Here is a 19,413-nt window from a genome sequence, read left to right as displayed (position 1 = left end):
CGTTCAGCTCGGACTTTCTCCGTTATCATGCAGTACCAGACATTGCAGCTGAATAGTAGTCTGTAGTCGTCTGTAGTCTCTATCGTGGTCTGTATAGTGTTCTAGTCCTGGTCAGACAACAGCAACTCAGCATTCTCATTCGTGGCGCCGAAGGTGTCTATATCATCTATATCTGTCCACAAGTGTTAATGTAAAGCAATGTACTGCAGATTGTAGCACTCTCTTACATTTAGTGGTTGCACCATACGTTTACATGCCACACTGTATATCCAGCACAATCGATATAGGGCCTTGGGCAAGCCAGTGACTGCCGTTCCGGGAATATGGAGTCTAGCTCGGGCTAACCCCAGCTACTCTGACCAGTTTCCCATCCCAGAACTGCACGAACTTAGTGCTGTGACAGCTGTTCATTGCCCTTCTCCACATGATTGATAATGGCCGTGGTGAGGTGGGCCTGATAAGCCCCGAAGCGGCCCATGCACCGCCCTCAGCTGCGCCCCGAACATCCCATTTGGGAATATGGAGTCGGTCAAGTATACCAACAGCTATACAGTGTAAACTCTGCAACGACCTCCTGGAGTGGCATTAACTAAATCGCGAACAGTTTGCTTTGTAACACAGACCGCCGGTGGACTCCAGGAAGGCTCTGTCGGTACAGCCTAGACGGGCCATCTTCGGCGTCGTAGCACTCATTCCACAATCCTCTAGCTCCAGTCCCTAGTAATACTTTCCTAGGTTCGTGGACATGCTAAAATAGCTTGGATTCCAGATACTTGTTACACAACAATCACCTTTACATCCAGGCAGATATCTACAAGAAGACTACTCCCCTCCGCCGACACCGAGTGACTGCGTTAGCACCAGATATATGAAATTATATACTTTTTTCTTACACCAAAGCAGAGCGGTATAAAATATGTTAGCTTCTATAACCTGGTTTGCACGACAACAATGCGGTCATACATGTTCAAACTAGGTAATGCGGAATGATATATATAGTTATAGTGAGGGAGTGTTGATCCCACTAATATATATTCCAGTTGCACCCCCGAAACCCGTATACTATATTTCTGAGCCAAACCAGAGCCTTCTCAATTTGAGATACCAATTCCATTTGTGAAGGACGCGTAAATTCGTACAGGTACTTTTGCCCACCTAAATGAGCGCAAAGTACAGACTGGAATATGATGTCAAAAGTGGACCCGGAAACAACAACCAGCATCATTGGTCTAGTGGTAGAATTCATCGTTGCCATCGATGAGGCCCGTGTTCGATTCACGGATGATGCACTCTTCTTTTTTCCCTTCTTTTCTTTTTTCTTTTTCTTTTTCTAGTTTATCTATTTTTTGTCTCACCGCTACATACAACAAGTTATACCAGTCAAAGCAGCATATTTGTTTTGGTCTAATCTTCAAAGGGTATCTACCAAACCACCAATCTATAACAAGATATACACATATACAATATATAACAGAAACAGAATCACCTTCGCACCCCCGCAAACCGACTCTTCCACCCCCTCCTCCCAAACCCCAGCGTCTCCAACGTCTCAGGCCTCCCTCCCCAAATCTTCCCCCTCCCATCCCTCCCCCTCTGCGTCGGCGGAATCCAAAAATGCGTAACCGCCGCTCCAATAACCATACACGCACTAAACACAATCAACATCCAGCCATGACGAATCGTCTGCTCATCTCCCGGTCCTGTACCGAATTTATAATATGCCGAGAAGACCTGGATCAGGATGGAGCCGAGTTTGCCTGCCCCCGCGCTGATTCCGTGGCAGGTGGCGCGGTACCGCGTTGGGAAGATCTCAGCGGGGATGATGTATGTTGTTGCGTTGGGGCCGAAGTTGAATAGGATCTGCCCGATTACGTATAGCACGACGGCGACGGGTCCTTCCTTGTGGACAGTGATGAACATGGTTCCTAGGGCGATGAAGTGGGCTGCGAGGGCGAGGAAGCCGTATTTCTGGAGGGCGACGCGGTCGAGCTTGTGGATGACGAGGAGGAGAAGGAGGCCGCCGACGAAGGAGCCCGTGTTGAGGATGATGAGGCAGTGGGTGGATGTATCTTGGAACATGGAGTAGATGTCTGTGTTTCCCGTGTCATCTGTCATCCAGGGCGGGGCGGGCCCGGAGAGGTTCAGGGAGGCCCAGGTCTTTGCGAGGAATTGCGGGGAGGAGAGGCCGATGCCGTAGAAGCCGAAGTCGAGGAGGAGCCAGGAGAGGGAAGTCGCGGCGAGGGTGCGCCAGTTGCCCTCTGTCCAGAAGAACTGGATAATGTCTTGGTGGGTGAGGCGCCAGTGGGAGTTGAGGGTTGCGGGTTGGATGAAGTGCGCGTTGGAGCTGGAGCGGAATGAGGCGGCGGAGTGGGAGTGCTCGTCGATGGAGTGGAGGGTCAGGGCGACGGAGGTGGTTGTGCCGGGGGGTTGCTGCGAGGCAGAGAGGGCAGGCGAGGGCAGGGCGATCTCGTTCCAGGGGGCGATGAGGTTGATGCTGTTGAACGGGCTGTTGAGGTTGTCGAGGTTGTCGTCGATGTCGGGGGAGGCCGGGTCGCTGAAGAGCGTCGTGGCATCGAACTCGGCCTGGACGGGGTCGTCCTCGATCTCGAGCAGGAAGCGAGGAGTCTCGGGGATGAAGAACCGGAAGAGGGTTGCAATGACCCCAGGGACAACCCCGATGCCTACAACCCAGCGCCACATGATGTCGACGGTGCGGGAGATGTCGTCGAAGCCCTGTCGCTTGCTGACGACGACGACGACCAGCGAGACCAGGTTGCCTGCAATCTGGCCGAGGGGCTGCATGAAGAAGACGGCGGCCATCATGCGGGCCCGATGGCGAGTGGGAGCGAATCTACACAATTAGTCTCTATCCAAAGTATATCCATATCAAGATCATACTCAGATGTGATGACGGCACTGAGAGGATAGTCCGCCCCAACGCCAATGCCAACGACAATCCTCCACCAGACCAGCCACGCAAAGACGCTCATACTGCCATGTTCGCCATTCGACGACATGGCCACGCCCAGGGTCGACGTGATCAGCAGCGCCAGCTCCACGCCGTACATCTTCTTGCGCCCATTGCGGTCAGCCAGGTACCCGAACAGCACCTGGCCGAGCAGCGTTCCACCGAGCGTGGCGATGTTGATGCAGGTCAAGCGGAACGAGGAGGTGTCGTCGTGCCAGTAGACGTAGGCAATCATGGGGAGGGCGATGTTGCTTGCGAAGAGCTGTCTTGTTAGACAAGAAAATATTGATAGATTTGGGTATCTTACTGTGTATCCATCGAGGAAGAAGCCGACGCCAGCGACCAGGACAACAACCCACTGGAACGACTGGCGGTCGATGGTCTCGTAGATCTGGCGAGTGCGGACATGGCGGTCCTATTCTGTTAGTACCTTATCACTGTATCAGCATCTCGCAGCGAGAAGTCCAGCTTACCTGCTCATGCTCAAAGTCCCTCGCGCGGTCGGTCTTGTACAGCCTGGAGCGGAATTTACTCATGGTGCCAGCCAAGTAGGGATTCCAAGAGATAAGAAGTCTTGTCTAGCGAAGCATCACCGAAGCATCACAGCCAAGTATGCCACGACGGCAACGACAAGGTAGTTTAAAAGAAGTCTGGTAGAAGCCTAGAAGGTGTGGACACGGGCACATGGCCGAGCGCCGCACATATACCGGCAGGACATGGCGAGTCAGAAGAGCGTGGGAGGACTGCGCTGCGATGCGCGGGGCACAGCAGCCAAAGTCAACAGTTCAGCTCATGCATTAGCAGCTTGGACTCGGCTGCACTGCGACAGTGAATTCAATCTCGTGGCAGGACAAGGCGTGCCATTGGATACAGAATCAAGACTAAAGTAGCTCCCGGGGTGGAGTCCCGACTTTATACGAAGAACAGGAACCAATTCTCGCCCCACGTGCGGCCACTGAGCCCTGACACTGGGACTGCTTGCTTCTTTCGTCTCGTCCTGCCGCTCCACTTGTCACACTGGAATACTCGATTCTGCAGGGATCGTTCAATGAATGCGGATTGTTGGCTGTGCCGCATCCCACGTTTCGAGTAGAGTTGGCAGATCTCCGGTGGGAGACGGAAAAAAAGAATCACAGGGAGAGCTCATGAAGCCATGATCGTGATTTTATTCATCGTCATTCATGAGGAAGATTAAATTATACATCAAGTAAAGGAGAACGCGCCATGCCAATCAATCCGAAACCGACCCTGGTATCCAATGCTAAGCGAACAGAACGGATGAAGAAAAATAAAGAAAAATAAAGAAACAAATGGCCATCCGTCACCGACAATTCTCTGACACAAACTCGACAAACGCTTTTTGATCTGAGTACTCGGTCAGTCAGCTAAACTGGCCAAGGTAGCAAGGGGAAGTACCATCGCCATCCAGAAACTGAATCTGCAGCGTCTTCATCTGCGCCAGATGGTCAAAGTTTGGCTGCAGCTGGAGAACCACCGGCCGGCGGGAGTTCTTGCCAGGGGTGACGCTTTCAATGCAGCTGACTGGGGGCAGTTAGTGATAGATAGATAAGGAGACTTTTATGGTGGTGGCCTACGCGGAATAGACACATATCGCTTCCGCTCCCGGCGCTGCGAATTCGCAAAGAAGATCATGACCAGCTTGCCGCTACTCCCCCGCAGGATGCGCAGGTTCTGGCTGATGCATTCCTCGCCGCGGCCTTTGGATTTCGCCTCGGCGATGCCGGCGATGAAGGCCAGTTTGGACGCGAGGATGAGTTCCTGGAACTGCAGGCAGTCGTTCCAGTCTTCGAAGGTGTAGGAGATCTGGGTCGCGAAGACGGTTGAGCCGGTCTGGACGGTCTGTTCGTCGAGGAAGGAGATGCGTAGGGATGGCTCGGTGCTGACTTTGGGGTGTTCGAGGTGGGGGACGGGGAGGCGGGTTGTTATAACTGTCTATATTAATAGCTGTAAGATAGTGGTAAAAAGAGAGAGAGAGGTACAGCTGTGTAGAAAGGCATTCTGTTGCCCAACGCCGCCGCCCAGCTCCAGGCACTTCAGCGCGCCTGTAAAGTCCTTGCGGATGTTGATGAACGAGTACCGCAGCTTGAATAGCCGATTGCTCCGCACAAAGGACCTACTCCATTAGCTGGTGAAGAAGTAGTGACGGAGGGGCATACACTGTGACTGCGGGATTGAGGGGCAGGCGGGCGACCTCATCGTTCACGGAGCCCTCGCGCGGTCGGGAGCCGGGCGTCGAAAAGGTGGACGGACTCAGGGAGGGCAAGAAAGGGGGCGAGGAGACGAAACTGAGCGAGCCGGACGAGTGCGTTGAAGATGAGACGGTGCTCTCGCGTCGACTGGCGGGGAGGGGCCAGTCGTCCGCCTCTTGTAGAGAGAGCGGATTCATGGTGGAAGAAGTCCAACTTCTGGCAGCGAGGGACGGCGATCGTGCGGATCAGGCAGATCGGCGACTGAACATGAAATGAACCTGAACATGAACAAGCATGTCAGATACAGAGGCTGCGTCTGGGTGACTCCCTAAGTATCGCGCCATCAGCTGCGCAGGCATTTCAACGGAGCCAGGAAGCTGCTGGGCCGAGACGAGCTAGGAACCATGCGGACGGCATTGTCAAGATAGAGACGCCGATTTGGTGGAATCCAGGGCAGGCTGGATGGCCAGGGCCACAGGCATGGGGAGGCAGAGAACGTGGGCAAACGGATGGCTGCGATCACCGCGTGTGGGCCTGCGACGAGTTAATCCTTAATAACAGCGACTGCTGTCTCGTTTAGTGCTAGCCTGTCAGGCCTGGTCAGTGCGCTGACCAGTGCATGATTCAGAAAGCTATTAAGAGTCCGTCGGTTGAGCAGTGAGTCAAGTATAATAAATATCTATATACGCCTCTATGGACATATGGACAGCCCACTCCAGCCGGGTATCCTACGAAATGAATAGCAGTATCAACAAAGAATAAACAAGACGACCAACTCCGGCTCCAGAAACAATCCAACAATTCTAGCGGCAAACAGATACAGCAATAACAGCACTCGTGACAGCACTAAACAATGCAAGCATGAGCTAGGCACTCGGCTTCTGCGCAATAATGCGATAGCTCGTCGTGATCAGACGCATCTGGTCCATCTTGACAAACGCCTGCCCGTCCAGACACAGCCGGTTGATCAGCGTCTTGAAGTGCTTGGGCAGGACGTGCGTCTTGACCAGCCCCAGAATCACCTGGCGCATCGACCGGAAGTACAAGTCCACCTTGTCAATCAGCGGCGCCTGCAGGTCGCCCACGCTGGCATTATCCGACCGCAGCACCGTGAATCCAGCCTCCATGAGCGCCGTCTCCAGGATCTCCGGCGTCGGCGTGCCCACAGCCCCAATCAGCGGCTTCACGCGGCGCATCAGCTCGGCATGCTCCTCATTCGCGGCGTCATACCCAGGCAGACTGACCCAGTCGAGCAGCGAGATCCGGGCCCCCGGTTTCGTGACGCGGTAGATCTCGCGGAACAGCGCGCCCAGATCCTTGCACAGACTCAGCGCCTGGATCTGGTAGAAGGCGTCGAAGCTGGCGTCGTCAAACGGCAGCGGCAGCGCATTGAAGTCCTGCACGACAAACTCATTCGTCTTGCCGAACCCCATCTCCTCATTGAACTTCTGCGCCTGCGCCACCTGGTTCGGATCGATATTGAGCCCCGTTACCTTGGCCCCGGAGTACTGCGCCATATGCGCCGCGACGCGCCCGCGCCCACAGCCCAGATCCAACACCCGGTCGCCGCTCTTCAGCCCAATGTCCTGCGCAATCGACTCCTCGTACAGCAGCTGGTTCTCGCGGACGGTCGCGCGCGCGCTCATAAAGGGCGGGATATACATTTTCTCGACATCGCCCAGCGCGCAAAGGTGGTTCAGCACGCCGTAGTAGGCCTGCAGACAGTCGCCGACTTTCTCCTGGTAGTTGGCGCCCAGGACGCGCACCATGGCCTGCTCGTCCGACCAGTCGAGGTTGTAGATGACGTACGAGACCATGAAGTCATCGACTTGTTTCGGGGTGAGGTGCTGCAGGTAGCGGAAGGATTTCCAGAATGTCTTCCAGCGCTTGGGAGACGCCGAATTGCGCAGGTCGGGCAGCCCATTGATGTTTTCCTGTGAGAGCTGCACGGATGCAAGCTTTTGCTTTTCGGTCGCGACGACGTCGACGGAGCTCTCGGAGCTGCGCCCGGAGCGGTGCGATGCGAGCTGGGTTTCCATTTTTATACAAGACGAGGGCAGTTTTCAGATTTCAGTTTTGGCGGGCGGATGGCTGTGCAGATCTCAGTTGGAGATGTCGACAGCGTGAACAGCGAGAGACAGAAATACAGCTACAGGCTATGATGTCGAGACCAGAATACCATGCCAATGCAGTCAACGCAGTCAATGCAGTCGCACCGGAATGCAGCCCCAGAGGCGGGCCAGGGCGAATTTATAGACGGCCCTAGTGCGCAAAAAAAAACCAGACGGGGATTTATTTTTCGAGCTCCAGTTGTTCGCCGCGTGCCGGCCTGTCTCCAAGCGCGAGTTATATTGATTTGCCAGCAGACCTGCCTGGGGCAGTTAGAGGGTGGCATGAGTGGGTTGGACCAGATCTGGCGGTACCGGAACAGTCGGATGGACAGAATCTGATTGAATTGGAATATTATACCCTGGAATGAGTCAGTGACTCGAGTATATTACTTGGTCTTTGCATCTCTCTTTGACTGCATCTCTCCTATACTATAATTATACTATACCACAGTGACTACACCCTCATACTGCACCAGTCTACAGACTACAGTCTACATCTACACTCTCCAGCGCGTACAGGCGTCCTGATTCCTAGCACAGACTCAGTACTGGATGCTCGATCATCAGTGGCGTTCAAACACCATTGGCCGGTGCGCCGGCATCGTCACCCCCCTTGCCCTATAGGGATGCGTCGGGTCGGGATCGGAGCTCTGAATGGCGTGAACGGCCCTGCGTGCCAGTCCCAGAGCTCCGTGCCCCGCCCATTCTTAACTCAGTCTGGCCCATTATTAATCAGTCTCTGTGACCGATTCAGGCATTTCTCTCCGGCTGGTGCCGCCGCGTGCCGGTCTGACAGCCCTGTGGCCTGGCTAACGGCTTCGAAGTAAAGCCGGATATCCGGCCTAAATCCTGGATTTTTCTGGATTCTCGCATGCGGACAGACCCGATTCTGAGTCACTGAGAGTCCAGCGACTGTAGCTACGGGCTGTCCTACCCGTCCTCAGACTCCTCACAGCGAGTATTCGTCATCAGACCCTGCCAGTCGCTCCACCGGCCGATCGCAACCTCGCTGCGTCTCGTTGGCACTCGTGGCTGGATATTTATCCTGGGCCCTTCGTTGGCTTGATCTTCACCGAATCCGAGCTGATTTTCTCGTCCTGTTTGCCTGTTCCAGTATCGCGTTTCGCTTCCCCTCTCTGATCTCACGTCATACCGGTTTGCGGCACAATCCGCTTGACGCGAAGCCCTCGTCCATCCCGCATGGATTGTCAGATCGTCCTGCACAGATACGTCAGACTGATGTCTCGTGCGTTCGCCCAAAAAGTATTCTTGCATCGTCCCGCCCGCGATCCCTCCACGTCTCCAACAGCAGCCCGCAGTCGCAGTCGCAGTCGCAGTCCGCAGTTGCACTGTTTCCCGGATCCTTTCCTCCCTCTTCCTTCTTCCTTTCTCTATTTAATTATTTCAGCTACTCGTACTGATCTCCACGTGACCCCGAGTGTCCCGAGTATATCCGCAGTGTTCCGGTCCGGCAGAAACACCAGAGACTGACCTGTATACAGTATACATCCACAACAAACCTGGATGGGTATCACTCAACAACAACAACAACAACGTTAAATTAAGCTTATCTGAAGGCAGCCCACTCTCGGGCATCTGTAGACAGCATCCTCCATACAGAAAAAAGAATCCCCTGGCTCCACTCCCACCAGGCAGCCTTGTTTCCATCCCTAGACGCTAGCCTCAGGGTAGGTTCAGTGGGTGGCGAGATGCAGTCTCCAATCATGGGTGTCCCTTGCTTCACCTAGTGCAACAACAGGGCGATCTGGTCCCTCCTCATGCGAGGGGAATGAATGACAGGCCGTGACCACGCACTCGGTATCTGACGTGACGGGGCAGGCTCGGGCCAACGGGTGTAGATACTAACCCTCCGAGGAGATGGCAGATGGCCGAATTCTGGGCTTGGTAATATCGACGTAGTGTAGCTGTCTTACGAGTCATTGGGCATCGCATTCTTCTGATCGACTGTAAGATTATATCCGACAGTGGAGTGATACCCTCAGTTCTCCAGTGGATCTGATGGACTGGACCCTACCTGCTACCTATTAGATAATCTCTCACTTACCTGGATAGTCATGATGGCGCGAGCGAGATCTGTAGATGGCCCACCCTGCTTGAATCAAGAACGAGTGAGAGGGGGAATAGGGAATAGTACAGTCTAATACTTATCAGATCCCAGCCCGTGGGTTGACTGTGACTCGAACTGTCTAACCCCGAGCTGGATGTGATAAGCATGTCTGACATATCGGTTATAAACGAAGCCATCCATATCACGGGGATCTTGTCTTGTTCAGAATGGACGGAGAGCAGATGAAGATGATTAGTGGGAATGTAGATGCTCCTCCTCCAGACTAATACACCCTAATGCCAGTGCGGCTCGGCGTCTCAGGTGTCTTACGCTCCCTTGCAGCAGGCCACTGTATGGCTGTCTTAAGAAGGTACGGCTACTGAAAAGACACAAATTGGAAGGAGCTGTCGAGGTTGCCATGGAGATTCTTGCTCTTGCTGTGAAGGTAGCAGGACAGATGTAAGAAGGTGCGATGGAGATTACACAAAGAACGCTACAATAGCTCAGACATTTCCCTACGGTGTCTACAGTAGTATGAACTAACTTCTCGGCAGCTTACGCTGTACTCCCGTAACATCCAGTCAGACAGCCGCTGCTGGTGTTAAGGACCAGTTTACTTTACAACTTATCCCCATTAACCGGTGTATGATATAATAGATCCATAATTAGCGTTAATAGCCAGTGAGAATCTTAGAAGATAGCCAAGGCCTTAGTAGAGAGCTACTCGCTAGTATTATATGATATATGGCGTAAACCCCATAGATCTTGCTCTTACTAAGAAGAGCTAGCTATCCGGCCCTACACGTAATAGATATCCTCCCCAAATAGAATTACTCCCTCGTTTTGTATCTTTTCGGCATAGAATGCTCTCATCCAGTCGATACTTTCCTGGACACCATCCAGAAATTCAATACGATAATAAAACTGCCTAGTTGGGATATTAATCCTGAGTTGGGTTATAATGTATCAGTCAAAGCAGGAATGGGCTGGTAGTGGACAAGCTATCACCAAAAGTAATTAACCAGTTCGATAGCCATATTCAAACCACTAGACAAGCCTCCCGGTCTGTGGATCAATAACCTGTCGCCCTTTAAAATCCACCTTCAGAGATTTCGTGCCACCCCGGACAAGATCCTGAACCCAATCCGGCATTCCTCGCTGCAGAGTCTCAGCAAGAATCCCGCATTAAATGAAGCTAAGCAACTCACCAATCCAGCAAAATAACCAAAGATCCCTGGGAGAAAGAGTGTCTGGCTGAGACCACTAGTAAGTGTATCCACAATGGCATCCACAACAGTATCGACATGTAAAAGAGGCATCAGGAACCGGGGCTGGTTCGTCTCGCCCTTGAACAGCGGCGTTTTCGTGAAGCCCAGCACAGCAAGAGAGGTGCGAACCTTTGGAGCATTTTGGACTCGGAGCTCTTGCATAAGACACTAGTCGATCCACATCAGTAACTAACAGTGGTAATGGAAGACCGGCGCCCATACCTCGTGAAACGCAACTAACCCAGCTTTCGACGCAGCGTAATCAGCAAGCCCTGGCGGTGGAATATAAGCACTCATCGAGGCGACGTTGAATATATGGCCATGATTCCGCCGAACCATAGCAGGGAGAAATTCTTTCGATAGGAGAAATGGTGCCAGCAAGTTCGTTTTCAGGGTTATGCTGTTGTCGTTGTAGGTACTCTCAACTACGGTCCGTCCGCGCGATAGACCAGCATTGTTGACTGAGACAGCCGTGTCAGTCAGACATCAAGATGAAGGAGGAGGAGCCTGTTCATTGCTGACCTAGGACAGTTGGATCGCCGATTTCCGCTCTGATTTTCTGGCAAATAGCCGCGATCTCTTTCTCATCGCTCAGATCGCATTTGTGGTATAAGATTCGTTTATTCTCTGCGTGTGAAATCAGTAAGCCCCTGAAGAACATGGATAAAAGCCAAATTAATACCAGGCTGGTAGGTCAAAGGGATTATATCCAACACGACAACGCGTGAACCCAGCGCAGCAAGACGCCGAGCGATTCCCGCTCCAATACCACCGCTCCCTCCAGTCACCACGACCAGCTCTTTCTTCCAGTCCCATGTATCATCTGTAACCCAATTGTTCCGACTCTTCGTACTTAGCCAATCGTTGAGCCAGAGGAGGATACTGGCTACTGCGGTGATTTGGACGAGTTTCTCGTATGGCGCGAGGGAGCTGAATCTTCCCGCCAGGTGTAGACATGGTAATGTGAAGAGCGGGTGGAAGATCGACTTTCGCAGGCCTACTACTATGGGATCGATGTAGATGCCTTCACGGGGGAGGAAGCCTGGTTTGGCCATTGTGCTGATGTCCCCGGAGCGAAGAACTGGCAATTGTGACTAAAGAGTGTACTTCCCTGCGTTTAATACGAGGCGAATACATACCGACATAATAGAAATCTATCTAGGTAGGTATCTGCAGTCTCGCATTTTCGGGGGGATTCCAGGTTCGTGATTGTTCCGGGCTGAGCCCGGAAGGCATCCGGATATTGGCATATGACAATGGATCCATGCACTCTCACAGCCGGAGGCATCCGAATAGTTAACGGTCGTTTCTGCGATTCGGTATAGAGCAGATGGATGCCATAGATATCTATTAATTGGTATCCGAAGTGCATTGTTTTGGCCATAATCACTTGGATCTTGCTTACTTTTTCTATTCTTCTTTCCTTTTCTTATATAGACTCTGCGAGTAACAAGAACATGGATAAGACGAAAAGTACTCCTCGAGTCACAAATATGGCCAATATCAGCGGCAGCTGGGTGATGGTAATTATACCGCATATGCCATGAACCTGGCCTCACGCTGATCGCCCCGGAAACAGGACAAAAACCTCTCGACCAACCTCGACGCAGTCCTTAAATTAGTAAGTATCCCAATGCATACGCTGACATAGCGCCTAGCAAGCTAAGAACGTCAGCAAGGAATAAGCTGGATAATGAGGAAGGCGATAGGCGCGGCAACCACTACATTGAAAATCACGCAGGGCTCGGACATAGACGGCGACAGACCGACCTGGGCACCGACCGAGTGGATGATTCTAGAGCCTGCACTAACGGGAGGATTAGAAGGGAAGCCAGAGAAACGCCCGTTAACCTGGACGGACTTCCACCATGAAGACACCCTCTTCGGCCCTGTCATCATCCGCAGTCACTACATCTCCGGACAGAGGGTTGCGGATGGTCGAGTACAGCCTCTTGTTGAACCATTCACGAAGGTGGCCGCAGAAGACGCCGGGTCTATATTGAGGGAGGCAGTCGTGATGACACCGGAAATTGCAGGCTCAGGTGCAGAGGAGGAGCTGGACAAAGCTTTCATTCACGATTTCGTCCGTAGCGCGTATTCTGGGTGGACAGCGGAGCAGGTACGCATTTTACAGCTTTCTCAGTGAGCGGACACTTATGCAACAAGGAATAGATGTGGGCGGTCGAAATGATAGGCGAGGAGCTGTTTTTGACGCGGAGAGTTGTGGTCTGGAAAGGCTCCTATGCTGAGTCTGCGTGCGTTTACTACAGGCGTGTATGACAGTTGATATATGGCTTCGAGGTTATAAGAAATCACTAACTGAACATTTTGATTTAAATACTTGTGGATAATACGGGACAAGTGGTCAACTACTTCGCTTTACTATTATATTAAAATATTTCTCTTTTATTTATTGAGTTGTTTTTCTCGGGGTAATTAAGAGTAAGGGCTGGATTTGCTGGTAAAGTCGCTCTATTCTATACTTATGGACTTGCAGTTAAAAATCCATTATCCAAAGCTTTATTAGGACACCTTGTTTAATAAATCGTGGTTGTCCGACTACCTGTTCAACGATAGTTTGCTAACAACCACTGGCCGAAAGCTGCATAGTATACACTAGCCCTATAAACAACGACACCGCAAGTAAGACATGACCCAGGAGAATGTTAAATAAAAGACGTGAGACTTCGATAAATTGCTGCCAGCTACCTGCTCATGATACTGGATCGTGCTCTGGCCAAATAGGTTTTAACAAGCTCGAGAGAGACATTTGCAGTGTGAGGGTACTGGGTGATGCCCAAAATGCCAATGCAAAGAAGAGCAAGGACCAGGATTCTCCACGATTGACGCGACGATGGTTTCATAGCTTTCTATTGACGGTGGAATTAGTTACGATATCCCCTGTTGACTCGTATATGGGTACTAACTTTGATATTCCAATCGGACCAGGTGGGAAAGAGACTCCTCCACCAGTAGTGGCCTTGTGTCCAGGGATAGGACATGGAGTTCCATTTCTTATCATTCAGATACCACTATTCATTACCGTTAGATAATGAAGCGGCCGTCGAAAGGTCAAACCTACCGATACACAGCCCGCGTTCCAAACACGTTTATTCAATGCGTTCTGCACCCAGTAAACGTAGTCGTGCTCGGCCTTTGGCTTCAGGTCGATCGACACGGCGTCACCGTCCAAAACGGGCTTCAGAACACGGAGGGCATAGTTAATTGAACTATGTAGTATGATGGTTAAACCGCTGTCCTGGGCTTGAATTATGAAAAGAGTGGGGTTGACATACTTCTCAGCAGCCATCATGGCCGACGTATGCCCGGTAGCAGCATTAGGGCCAAGAAGCATGAAGAAATTCGGAAAGCCACTTAGGATAGAGCAGTTGTAGGCGGCTGGCCCGTCATACTTGGTCCAGTGCTGTGATACATTCTCGCCGTTGCGTCCCACTACATCCATGTACGGGATGAATTTGTTCGTCTGGAAGCCTGTCGCGAGAATGATAACGTCCGCTGGAATGAAGCCTTTATCCGTCTTGAGGCCGTCTGCGGTGATCTCTTCGGTTTTTGCGTCAGTTAGAAGGACTTTCTCACTGTGTAGAGAGTCCAGGTAGCCGGGGTCGAATATTCGTCTCTGCGGGGTGCAAGTTAGCGTACACTCAAGCGTATATTCAAATGATACGGAAATAGTGAGTGACATGCCTTGCATCCTACATCAAAGTCCGGAATCAGGAGGTCATGATATTTCTCTGGGCCTGCCTCGCGCATGTATTTCTCAACCTGCTTTCGCCGCTTCTCTCGCAGCTTGGCTGCTCCTTTGGTCATCGGAAACAAGCGAAAATCATTCTCGGCGATCAAGAAGATATGGAGTCGGTGCAGCTTCATCGCAAACGGAACATAGCGGAAGATCCATTGCAGAAGCCGTGGGTAGGTGAAGTTGGGGGCAGGAAATATCCAGTGCTTTGACCGGACAATGTGCGTGAGAGACTTGATCTTTGCATCGTTGACCAGGGCCGGGACAATCTGTGCACCAGTGCCTAAACATCATCAGATATGTATAGATACTTTTAAGGTGGGTTGACACATACAGCCGTTCCCGATCACAACGACATTCTTCCCCTGGAGGTCCACGCTGTGATCCCACCGCGCGGAATGGAAGATACTTCCGTGGAAATCTGCAGCGCCGGGGATCTCGCACGGCCGCGGCTCGACGAGCTGTCCTGTTGCTGCAAAGAGGATCTGGCACTCGTGGGTGTATTCGCGTCCTGAGCTCAGGTCGCGCAGGTATAGAAGCCAGCGACTTGCATCCTCGCGCCAGACACTGCGGACTACTTCCGTGCCGAAGGTCATCTTGCGGCGGAGATTGTAGCTGTCGACGACGTGGTCGACATACTCTTTGATTTCAGTGTTTGAGGGCATGAGCCTTGTCCAATTGGGGTTCAGAGCGAAGGAGAAGCTGTACAGCGCGCTCGGCACATCGCAGGCGCATCCTGACGGTGTCAGTCAAGGTGAGTCGAGAATACGAGAAGGGCAAGGGGGCGGACCAGGATAGGTGTTGATGTACCATGTTCCACCACTGTTGGGATGTCGTTCGAAGAACTGGATATCCTCCAGGTCGTACCATCTCTTCAGTGTTGCCCCTAAAGCCACGGCTGATAGCCCTGCACCGACACAGGCTATCTGGCTGTAGGACGGCGCATCAACAGGTTTCGGAGTCATGGCTGGTTTGCATAGATTGGACCACGATATACCGGACTCGGACTGGGGTAGGCTTAAGTACGAGCCACGCAGACGTCCTGGATTGATACCGGAACTCTCCCGCATGAAGACATGTGAAAATGCCCTATAATTACGAGACTGACGCCTTGGATCATTGTTCGGGTCAGCTCCGGCCTTGTTCTGTCAGGCTAGATAATACTTCGTGAGCCCGGAACAGCTCCGTTTCTTGAAGAGTTATAATGCCACCAGACTGCGAGAGAAGCGAAATCACAATCTTCCAGAAAAGAGAAAGATGGATCTTCACTACAAACTGCAGGCCGCCTGGGACCATATCATATCAACATACAGACCAGGCACGATCGAGCTGACGGGGTCAATTGTAACCCAAATCGTCGGATTCGTCATCCCAGCAACACTATACATGTCAATTGACACTGTATTTCCAGAATTCTCCAAGCGCCACAAAATCCAAAATGCCCGCCGACAACCAACTCGCCAGCAAGTCCTGCACTGTGTCAAAGTGACCCTGTTCAACCACGTCTGGGTAGTAGCCCTTCATGGCCTGCTCGTCTTGTTCACTGGCCTAGACCACGCGACTCTGAATCTAGACCCAATCATGCCCCCTTGGAGAGAGTTCATCGTGGACTTCGCTCTTGGTCTCCTAGCAAGGGAAATCTCATTCTACTACATCCACCGCGCTCTGCACCACCCGAGCATCTACGTCTATATCCATAAAATGCATCACAAGTATATCACGCCCGTGGCGTTCGCAGCCGAGTACGCCCACCCGGTCGAGCATATCCTGGCGAATGTCCTGCCGATTACGCTGCCGTTATATCTCAAAGGCGCGCATTTCCTGTCCCTCATGGGCTTTGTTATCTTTGAGCTCTGGGAGGCTGCGGCGGATCATAGCGGGTACGACTTTTTGAAATTGCCCCCGGCTGAACTGCATGACTTGCATCATGAAAAATTTCGTGTTAACTACGGGACTATTGGGTTGATGGACTGGATTCATGGGACGGATGTTGTGGGGTGGGATAGGCCGAAGAACGCGAAGAAGCTGAATAAGGCTGAATGAGGAGAAAGATGACAGAGTTGAAGCATTGTTCAAGGTGTTATTTCCAGCTATAGATGACTGTTAATCAATTGAACTGCCTTAGGAAGTAGATCTATTCTCAACTTAGAGTATCAGGAAAGTCCAGCCTCGTCAAGAACCCCAAATCATCCAGCCCCTGCCCCTCCCCCTGTCCCACATTCGCCGCATATTCCTCCCAATTGAAGAACGGCACTTGAAGCAGGTCGTGATCTGGGTGATCAAACGGATCATGCGTGTGAGCCATATCATGGAGATGCGGTTGAAACGAAGCAGAATTCGAATTAGCAACCCCATCCCCTACCTCCGTTTGTTGGGCGTCACCATAACCGGGAACCGCCTGGCGATACGCCGCACGGAGGAATCGGAGCGTGTTGCTTGCAGACAGGCTCACGGTAGCCATAGACTCTAGAACACTTGTGGCTTCTCTCCAGGCTTCTCGGGCTTTATCCATGGCTGATGGACGGAGCATTGATGGAGCGGAGAAGGACATGAGGAGGACTATTGCGGCGGTTGATACATCTAGATTAGAATTAATATAGAGAATAAATGGATGAGGGAGAAATATGAACGCATACAGAATCCATTGTACCACCATGCATCAGTGGCATTTGTGTGATAAGTCTCATACACTACGTGCGTGAGGTCGATAGCTGCCATCACACAGGCCGTCGCGGACTTGGTAGCCATAGACGAGTGTAAGGTTCTCCGGGTTGTGAAGCTTTGGGATAGGTTCTCTTCTGAGTTGGTCTTGCCTGTGGACTCGCGCTCCCGCACTCGTTCCGAATACAGCTGGGTGAAGATAGGACGGTGTAGAAGGAGGTGGAGATGGACATATCTGTATAAATATCAGGAGTTATACTTGGGTACCAGCGAAAGGGTTGGGGAGTGTACCTCGCGTGAAGAACATTTCTCTGCTGAGCGATTGCCTGATTCAGAGCTGTATCTGAATACATGGCCGAGTTCCACTTGAGGAACGACGGAAGATTGGCCTCGAATAAAGTCAGTTGCTGTTCGATCTCAAGGACTATGTCTAAGCCTCCCAGGCTCTTGGTCGAGGACTGCGGGTGATCCTGACGTGATCGGCCACGCCAAGCGGTGTATACGTTGGATAATATCCTGTCTAGAATACCGTACAGCTTAATGGCCTCAGTATAGAATGCCATCTGCGTCCGGTTACTGGTTCCATCTGGACGGGAGGTATCGAAACCATCAGGCGGAGGAAGAGGAGCCAGATGAGTCGTCATGGTTGGTCTGCCATATGTCATGCTCAGAGCGCTGTAGGTATAGATTAGCGCAGGAAAGAGATACGGATACATGCAAGACTTACACATCCATCATCACACAGCCATGCCATGTTCGGCGCCGAATATCAGATTCCAAAGGCGTCAAAGTGGTAAGAGTATCCGACTCATGCAGACCTAAGCCTAGGGCCACCCTGCAAGCAACCCCGACGGAATGCCAGCATCGGCTGGGATAGGGAGAGCTTTGCAGGAACAGCGCCGTAATCAGCAAAGTCTGAACGACACCGAGAGTATTGATGTCAAGCAAATCGAGCCCGATGAACCGCTTCCCTCGGAGGAAGAAGGAGTTTGCAACATGCTCAACTTCCTCGGGGGCAATATCTGCAAACTGGCAGCCTAAAGCGAAGATATTATTTAATGCACAATGGAAAAGGATCGATCGAGGTCCGGATTCCGCGGCTGAGCCCAGGCCAATTCGCAGGTCCGTGAGAGGGACCACAGCCTCATCTTCCGCACGCCACAGATTTCGATACGCTGCTTCAAACGCAGGGCGATCGAAGAATGGATAGAGGGTGTAGACGTGGTTGAAAAAGCAGCTGACGAGGTGGTCTGCCAGTGTGCGTGGGGGCAGCGCAAAATCGTCGAACCGGTACTCGGTGAAAGTATCCTGGAGAGTACTACACATACGTTTGGGACATGAAGCATTCGGTGGCTGCGAAGGCATTGACTGCCAGGCAAACCGCATGAGAGAGGCTGTGGACGAGCTGCCATAGAATTGAAACCGAGAGGACTGGCGCCTGGCTTCATCGTCCAGGGCAGTTATCTGGCCCATGCCTGTAATATGACCCTCCCCATCATCGAACAAGGGCGACTCATAAGACCCTGCATTTTGGGTACTCTCACCAGGCTCTTCCACTGATCCAGGCTGGCTATTTGCGCTGTCACCGTGTCGTCTGGCTAGCCCAGGTGGGACTCCGGGGTCCAAGACTGTAGGAGACGGACCTGGCCCAGCAGTATCGACAGGCTGTGGACTGTCCTCAGCTAGTCTACCGTGTCTGCTTTGCTCGCTGAGCCCACGTCGAGTCTGGGGATCCGACGAGTCGACGGAGACTCCAGCCCTCAAACAGGCATCTTCTAGTTGTCTGATTCGCTGGTGGAGGGTCTGGAAATATCTATTCGACGTTAGGACTGCTGGACTCGTCAATGGGTGGATAATGCTCACTCGTCTCTGCTGGCAGACCGGGCGTTATCCGAGTTGTAGACGCACTGGTCGATCCGATACGCCCGTCTGGTGCATGGCCCACAGATGGGTTTATGCCCATCGCACCGGATCTTCTTCTCTCTGCACGAGTCGCAGGCCAGAGCAACTTTTCTCCGTGTATTACTGCGTCGTTTCGACTCATCGGCAGCTTTGGGTGGCATTCTGGAGGCAATGTCTGGGAAGGCTATAACAGCGTAATCTCCAGAGTGTGAAAGAGACAAGCCGGGAGCGTTCCGGTTATACGACACGCACTGTCTGCGGGGATTAACAGTGGAGTCCAATCGAATGATGAGCCAGAGGTCGAGACTGGAAATTATTGGATCCATCGGTGGAGCCAGCGCGATTGTTGGTTCCTCTACCGGAAGCATTCCGGACTCTTCGGTGCATTCCGTTCATGGATATCGAATACATTGTGATTATATCCTCAGGAATACCTAGGCAACGTTTTATCTGCAGTGGTGAGTGAAA

General features: G+C 52.1%; 8 protein-coding genes and 1 non-coding gene across 9 annotated transcripts; 3 read left to right on the top strand and 6 right to left on the bottom strand.

The window, feature by feature from the left end:
* Positions 1 to 1,218: 1,218 nt before the first annotated feature.
* Positions 1,219 to 1,289, top strand: ASPSYDRAFT_t42. The gene has a single exon. It is a non-coding gene; the product is annotated as a tRNA-Gly (tRNA).
* A 193-nt stretch (positions 1,290 to 1,482) lies between these two features.
* On the bottom strand, positions 1,483 to 3,504 carry ASPSYDRAFT_143263 (phosphate transporter; the record flags this gene model as incomplete). Its single annotated transcript, XM_040841327.1, has 5 exons — positions 1,483 to 2,344; positions 2,504 to 2,851; positions 2,899 to 3,230; positions 3,276 to 3,383; positions 3,442 to 3,504. 5 exons carry the CDS (start codon positions 3,502 to 3,504, stop codon positions 1,483 to 1,485), a joined length of 1,713 nt encoding a protein of 570 aa, XP_040706803.1.
* A 785-nt stretch (positions 3,505 to 4,289) lies between these two features.
* ASPSYDRAFT_55705 (uncharacterized protein) lies at positions 4,290 to 5,375 on the bottom strand (the record flags this gene model as incomplete). The annotated part of the gene is made up of 5 exons (XM_040849078.1): positions 4,290 to 4,333; positions 4,385 to 4,510; positions 4,564 to 4,917; positions 4,969 to 5,102; positions 5,146 to 5,375. The coding sequence occupies 5 exons, from the start codon at positions 5,373 to 5,375 to the stop codon at positions 4,290 to 4,292; spliced, it is 888 nt and encodes a 295-aa protein (XP_040706802.1).
* Positions 5,376 to 6,044: 669 nt separating this feature from the next.
* ASPSYDRAFT_144553 (class I SAM-dependent methyltransferase) lies at positions 6,045 to 7,217 on the bottom strand (the record flags this gene model as incomplete). Its single annotated transcript, XM_040841442.1, has 1 exon — positions 6,045 to 7,217. The coding sequence occupies one exon, from the start codon at positions 7,215 to 7,217 to the stop codon at positions 6,045 to 6,047; it is 1,173 nt and encodes a 390-aa protein (XP_040706801.1).
* A 3,187-nt stretch (positions 7,218 to 10,404) lies between these two features.
* On the bottom strand, positions 10,405 to 11,680 carry ASPSYDRAFT_145808 (uncharacterized protein; the record flags this gene model as incomplete). Its single annotated transcript, XM_040841562.1, has 5 exons — positions 10,405 to 10,515; positions 10,566 to 10,793; positions 10,848 to 11,086; positions 11,148 to 11,252; positions 11,308 to 11,680. The coding sequence occupies 5 exons, from the start codon at positions 11,678 to 11,680 to the stop codon at positions 10,405 to 10,407; spliced, it is 1,056 nt and encodes a 351-aa protein (XP_040706800.1).
* A 438-nt stretch (positions 11,681 to 12,118) lies between these two features.
* Positions 12,119 to 12,905, top strand: ASPSYDRAFT_86642 (uncharacterized protein; the record flags this gene model as incomplete). Its single annotated transcript, XM_040851702.1, has 4 exons — positions 12,119 to 12,148; positions 12,205 to 12,246; positions 12,301 to 12,744; positions 12,798 to 12,905. 4 exons carry the CDS (start codon positions 12,119 to 12,121, stop codon positions 12,903 to 12,905), a joined length of 624 nt encoding a protein of 207 aa, XP_040706799.1.
* Positions 12,906 to 13,330: 425 nt separating this feature from the next.
* Positions 13,331 to 15,347, bottom strand: ASPSYDRAFT_144625 (flavin-containing monooxygenase; the record flags this gene model as incomplete). The annotated part of the gene is made up of 7 exons (XM_040841449.1): positions 13,331 to 13,495; positions 13,553 to 13,657; positions 13,708 to 13,855; positions 13,922 to 14,260; positions 14,311 to 14,665; positions 14,717 to 15,118; positions 15,173 to 15,347. 7 exons carry the CDS (start codon positions 15,345 to 15,347, stop codon positions 13,331 to 13,333), a joined length of 1,689 nt encoding a protein of 562 aa, XP_040706798.1.
* A 292-nt stretch (positions 15,348 to 15,639) lies between these two features.
* ASPSYDRAFT_145413 (sterol desaturase family protein) lies at positions 15,640 to 16,425 on the top strand (the record flags this gene model as incomplete). Its single annotated transcript, XM_040841517.1, has 1 exon — positions 15,640 to 16,425. The coding sequence occupies one exon, from the start codon at positions 15,640 to 15,642 to the stop codon at positions 16,423 to 16,425; it is 786 nt and encodes a 261-aa protein (XP_040706797.1).
* A 36-nt stretch (positions 16,426 to 16,461) lies between these two features.
* On the bottom strand, positions 16,462 to 19,138 carry ASPSYDRAFT_129773 (uncharacterized protein). Its single transcript, XM_040840544.1, has 5 exons — positions 18,907 to 19,138; positions 17,771 to 18,856; positions 17,335 to 17,718; positions 17,019 to 17,278; positions 16,462 to 16,962 (listed from the first exon to the last, which is right to left on the bottom strand). Exons 1-5 carry the CDS (start codon positions 19,104 to 19,106, stop codon positions 16,523 to 16,525), a joined length of 2,370 nt encoding a protein of 789 aa, XP_040706796.1. The 5' UTR covers positions 19,107 to 19,138; the 3' UTR covers positions 16,462 to 16,522.
* Between the last annotated feature and the right edge of the window lie 275 nt (positions 19,139 to 19,413).

Source organism: Aspergillus sydowii, assembly GCF_001890705.1.
Source record: "Aspergillus sydowii CBS 593.65 unplaced genomic scaffold ASPSYscaffold_2, whole genome shotgun sequence".
In the NCBI taxonomy this organism is placed as follows: domain Eukaryota; kingdom Fungi; phylum Ascomycota; class Eurotiomycetes; order Eurotiales; family Aspergillaceae; genus Aspergillus; species Aspergillus sydowii.
This window is presented reverse-complemented; position numbering and strand designations above follow the sequence as displayed.